The 6,000-nt window shown below is 49.9% G+C and overlaps 1 protein-coding gene across 1 annotated transcript in view; it reads right to left on the bottom strand.

The window, feature by feature from the left end:
* Positions 1-1,654: 1,654 nt before the first annotated feature.
* The window catches only part of MTHFS (methenyltetrahydrofolate synthetase), a 28,626-nt gene continuing 24,280 nt past the window's right edge, over positions 1,655-6,000 (bottom strand). Inside the window, exon 3 of the mRNA XM_040342189.1 lies at positions 1,655-2,247. Within this exon, the coding sequence (XP_040198123.1) occupies positions 2,006-2,247 (242 nt within the window). The 3' untranslated portion in view covers positions 1,655-2,005. The remainder of the gene's footprint in view (positions 2,248-6,000) is intronic.

The raw sequence follows: 6,000 nt of genomic DNA, 5'->3' as shown, positions 1-6,000 counted from the left end.
TGCATTTGATGGGCGCAGGTGAGACTGCATTTGATGGGCGCAGGTAAGACTGCATTTGATGGGTGCTGGTGAGGCTGCATTTGATGGGCGCAGGTGAGACTGCATTTGATGGGCGCAGGTAAGACTGCATTTGATGGGCGCTGGTGAGGCTGCATTTGATGGGTGCTGGTGAGACTGCATTTGATGGGCGCAGGTAAGACTGCATTTGATGGGCGCTGGTGAGGCTGCATTTGATGGGCGCTGGTGAGACTGCATTTGATGGGCGCTGGTGAGGCTGCATTTGATGGGCGCAGGTGAGACTGCATTTGATGGGCCCTGGTGAGGCTGCATTTGATGGGCGCAGGTGAGACTGCATTTGATGGGCGCTGGTGAGGCTGCATTTTATTGGGCCCTGGTGAGGCTGCATTTTAATGGGCGCTGGTGAAGCTACATTTGATGGGCGCTAGTGAGGCTGCATTTGATGGGTGCTGGTGAGGCTGCATTTGATGGGTGCTGGTGAGGCTACATTTGATGGGCATTGGTGAGGCTGCATTTGATGGGTGCTGGTGAGGCTGCATTTGATGGGCGCTGGTGAGGCTGCATTGATGGGTGCTGGTGAGGCTGTATTTGATGGGTGCTGGTGAGACTGCATTTGATGGGCGCTGGTGAGGCTGCATTAGATAGGCACTGGTGAGACTGCATTTGATGGGCGCTGGTGAGGCTACATTTGATGGGCGCTGGTGAGACTGCATTTGATGGGCGCTGGTGAGGCTGCATTTGATGGGCGCTGGTGAGGCTGCATTTGATGGGCGCTGGTGAGGTTGCATTTGATGGGCGCTGGTGAGACTGCATTTGATGGGCACTGGTGAGGCTGCATTGATGAGCGTTGGTGAGGCTGCATTTGATGGGCGCTGGTGAGGCTGCATTTTAATGGGCGCTGGTGAAGCTACATTTGATGGGCGCTGGTGAAGCTACATTTGATGGGCGCTGGTGAGGCTGCATTTGATGGGCGCTGGTGAAGCTACATTTTAATGGGCGCTGGTGAGGCTACATTTGATAGGCACTGGTGAGGCTGCATTTGATGGGCGCTGGTGAGGCTACATTTGATGGGCGCTGGTAAAGCTTCCTTTATGGGCACTGGTGAGGTTGCATTTGATGGGCGCTGGTGAGGCTGCATTTGATGGGCATTAGTGAGGCTGCATTTGATGGGCATTAGTGAGGCTGCATTTGATGGGCGCTGGTGAAGCTACATTTGATGGGCGCTGGTGAGGCTGCATTTTAATGGGCGCTGGTGAGGCTACATTTGATGGGCATTGGTGAGGCTGCATTTGATGGGTGCTGGTAAAGCTGCCTTTATGGGCGCTGGTGAGGTTGCATTTGATGGGCGCTGGTGAGGCTGCATTTTAATGGGCGCTGGTGAGGCTGCATTTGATTGGCCCTGGTGAGGCTGCATTTTAATGGGCGCTGGTGAGGCTGCATTTGATTGGCCCTGGTGAGCCTCTTTTTGATGGGCGCTGGTGAGGCTGCATTTGATGGGTGCTGGTGAGGCTGCATTTATGGGCGCTGGTGAGGCTACATTGACGGGCGCTTCATTAAAAAGGTGGGGTATACATGGGCATGGCAAAGGGGGTGGAGTCAGGGGTTGGGGCTAAAGGGGGGGGGGCAAAATGAGGTTTCGCCTTGGTTGTCAGAAATCCTTGCACCAGCCCTGAATGGGAGATGATGACACCCCCTGTGTCTCTAATAGGGGCGGCCCAGGGTGACTCTGGGCCGCCCAAAAGGGGCACAGGGTGACCCTAGACCCAAGAGTCATTAGTGACGCTGGCACAGGAGTACCCCCCATCCTTCAAAAGTCTCTGGTTGTCACGGGTCATATTGGATCCGGAGGAAAATGAAGAGGCCGGAAGACCTCAGACAAGAAATTTTTACAGAAGAGATGATAAACCTGAGGTAGCCAATCCTATTGGATTAAGAAATGACCTGGAATTTCGTGTTATTGCTGGAACACAGAATGTCCGTCACATTTCTAGTTTTGAACAATTTCCAGATCTCCGGCACAGAGGATCTCGTCGATGACGAAGTCGCTGTCGGTGACGGGGACGGAGGGACAGATCTGCTCCTGGAAAGCCAACGCGATGGTGTGTGGCCTGGAAGAAAGTTGTTGGTTGTAGCGTTCCAAGAACGTGTCGTAATATCCTTTACCCCGCCCCAAGCGACGGCCGTCCTTATCGAACCCAAGTCCCGGCACCAGAACCAGATCCAGTCCTCCTGTAATAACGGATGACATGAAAAAATTGGGCTGACTTTACTGCATGTCCCGGACTTTTTCCATAGACGACATTTCATTTTTTTTTTTTACAGGTTGCATGTTTTGAGTTGCAGAGGAGGTCTAGGGCTAGAATTATTGCTCTCGCTCTACCGATTGCGGCGATACCTCACAGGTGTGGTTTGAACACTGTTTTCATATGCGGGCGCTGCTCGCGTATGCGTTCGCTTCTTCGGGACGGGGCGCTTTAACCACTTAAGCCCCGGACCAATATACAGCTAAATGACTCAAGGGGTTTTTACAATTCGGCACTGCGTCGCTTTAACAGACAATTGCGCGGTCGTGCGGCGTGGCTCCCAAACAAAATTGGCGTCCCTTTTCCCCACAAATAGAGCTTTCTTTTGGTGGTATTTGATCACCTCTGCGGTTTTTATTTTTTGCGCTATAAACAAAAATAGAGCGACAATTTAGAAAAAAATGCAATATTTTTTACCTTTTGTTATAATAAATATCCCCCAAAAACATATCTAAAAATGTTTTTTTCCTCAGTTTAGGCCGATACGTATTCTTCTACCTATTTTTGGTAAAAAAAAATCGCAATATGTGTTTATCGATTGGTTTGCGCAAAATTTATAGCGTTTACAAAATAGGGGATCGTTTTATTGCATTTTCATAAATTTTTTTTTTTTACTACTAATGGCGGCGATCAGCAATTTTTTTCGTGACTGCGACATTATGGCGGACACTTCGGACAATTTTGACACATTTTTGGGACCATTGTCATTTTCACAGCAAAAAAATGCATTTAAAGCGGTAGTTCACCCTCTCTGACTTGATTTTACCATCGAGACAGGCATTGTAGCGCGAGCTACAGTATGCCTGTCCCGATTTTTTTAACCCCGGACTCACCTTGTAATCGGACATCGTAGATTTCGGCTCCCGCGGGGAATGGGCGTGCCTATGGAGAGGGAGGATGATTGACGGCTGGCCCTGGCACGTCACGCTCCCCGAAGACAGCCGGAGTAGGTCTCGGCTCTTCACGGCGCCTGCGCACAGGCTATGCGCAGGCGTCGTGAAGAGACAAGCCTATTTCGGCTATTTCCGGAGAAGCGTGACGCACCAGAGCCGGCCGTCAATCATCCTCCGTCTCCATAGGCACGCCCATTCCCCGGTATCTTCGATCTACGCGTACAAGGTGAGTACGGGGGTAAAAAATTCGGGACAGGCATACTGTAGCTCGCGCTACAATGCCTGTCTCGATGGTAAAAGAAAAAAAAATATTTTTTTTCGTTGATAGGGTGAACCCCCGCTTTAAATTGCATTGTTTATTGTGAAAATGACAGTTGCAGTTTGGGAGTTAACCACAGGGGGCGCTGTAGGAGTTAGGGTTCACCTAGTGTGTGTTTACAACTGTAGGGGGATGTGGCTGTAGGTCTGACGTCATCGATCGTGTCTCCCTAATAAAAGGGATCACTCAATCGATGCAGCCGCCACAGTGAAGCATGGGGAAGCCGTGTTTACATACGGCTCTCCTCGTTCTTCAGCTCCGGGGAGCGATCGCAACGGAGCGGCTATAAACGAATAGCCGCGCCGTCGTCCCGGATCGCTCCCCGAGGGTATCCGACCGCCGCATGTACCGGGGGGGGGGCCCGATCGGACCCCCATCCCACGTCTAGGCAGGCACGTACAGGTACGTTTATGTGCCTGTCCGTGCCATTCTGCCGACGTTTATCTACATGAGGCGGTCGGGAAGTGGTTAAAAAAAAAATAATTTTGTTTTCTTATTTATTTTACTTGATTTTATTTATTTTTACACTGTTTAAAAAAAACGGGTCACTTTTATTCCTATTACAAGGAATGTAAAAATCCCTTGTAATAGAAAAAAGGATGACAGGTCCTCTTAAATATGCGATCTGGGGGGAAAAAGACGTCACCTCTCATATTTACACTAAAATGCAATATAAAAAATAAAAAAAAAATAAAACATTTTGTCATTTGACAAAAATTACAACAAAAAAATGTGCCTTTAAGACGTATGGGCAGAAGTGATGTTTTGACGTCGCTTCCTCCCTGCTATGGTATGGAGACGGGTGGGGGCCGTCTCCCCCCTCACTTATATCCATACCCAGCTAGGAAGAGGACCCGATCGCCTCCGCTGCTACCGACGGCTCTGGTAAGCGGCGGAGGGAAAAAAAAAGAAAAAATTACAAGAAAATGTCCCTTTAACCACTTCCGGACCGCCGCATGTACATATACGTCGGCAGAATGGCACGGACAGGCACATTGGCGTACCTGTACGTGCTCTGCTGCTCTGCTTGACGTGGGTCGGGGGTCCGATCGGGACCCCCCCCCCCCCCCGGTACTTGCGGCGGTCCCCGTGGCTTCAGGAGCGATCCGGGATGAGGGTGCGGCTAGAAACAATTCTATTCTATTCTAATCGTTTCTAGCCGCCCCCTCGCGATTGCTCCCCGGAGCTGAAGAACGGGGAGAGCTGTATGTAAACACGGCTTCCCCGTGCTTCACTGTGGCGGCGCATCGATCGTGTGATCCCTTATATAGGGAGACTCGATCGATGACGTCACACCTACAGCCACACCCCCCTACAGTTGTAAACACACACGAGGTGAAACATAACTCCTACAGCGCCCCCTGTGGTTAACTCCCAAACTGCAACTGTCATTTTCACAATAAACAGTGGCCCAGATTCAAAGAGATCTGCGCTATATTTGCGGAGGCGCAGGGCAACGATTTTGCCCTGCGCCCACGCAAATATTTTGCACTGCCCTCGATTCACGGAGCAGTAGCTCCGTAAATTGCGAGGGCGCGCCGGCAAAATTGCCCGGCGTAAGCGCGCGCAATTTAAATGATCCCGCCGGGGGCGGGAATCATTTAAATTAGGCGCGCTCCCGCGCCGAGCATAGAGCGCATGCTCCGTCGGGAAACTTTCCCGACGTGCATTGCGGCAAATGACGTCGCAAGGACGTCATTTGCTTCAAAGTGAACGTGAATGGCGTCCAGCGCCATTCACGAATCACTTACGCAAACGACGTGAAATTCAAATTTCACGTCGCGGGAACGGCGGCTTTACTTTAGCATTGGCTGCCCCTACTATTAGAAGGGGCAGCCTTACGCTAAAGATGCCGTACGGAAACTCCGTACCTTGCGTACGCAGGGCCCGCGCAACATTGTGAATCGGCGTAAGTATGCAATTTGCATACTATACGCTGACCACAATGGGAGCGCCCCCTAGCGGTCAACGCAAGAATGCAGCCTAAAGTCTGCGTGGCATAAGAGCCTTATGCCACGCAGATTTTAGGCTGCAGTCGGCGTAACGAGTTCTCTGAATCAGGAGAACTCGTTACGCCGGCGCAAGTCAGCAATTGCACTGCGTAACCTATGGTTACGCAGGCGCAATTGCTTACTGAATCTGGGCCAATGCAATTTAAATGCATTCTTTGCTGTGAAAATGACAATGGTCCCAAAAATGTGTCAAAATTGTCCAAAGTGTCCGCCATAATGTCGCAGTCACAAAAAAAATCGCTGATCGCCGCCATTAGTAGTAGTAAAAAAAAAATTATAAAAATGCAATAAAACTATCCCCTATTTTGTAAACGCTATAAATTTTGCGCAAACCAATCAATAAACGCCTATTGCGATTTTTTTTTACCAAAAATAGGTAGAAAAATACGTATCGGCCTAAACTGAGGAAAAAAATATGTTTTTGGGGGATATTTATTATGGAAAAAAGTAAAAAA

The sequence above is a fragment of the Rana temporaria genome, chromosome 3 (genome assembly GCF_905171775.1).
Source record: "Rana temporaria chromosome 3, aRanTem1.1, whole genome shotgun sequence".
In the NCBI taxonomy this organism is placed as follows: Eukaryota; Metazoa; Chordata; class Amphibia; order Anura; family Ranidae; genus Rana; species Rana temporaria.
This window is presented reverse-complemented; position numbering and strand designations above follow the sequence as displayed.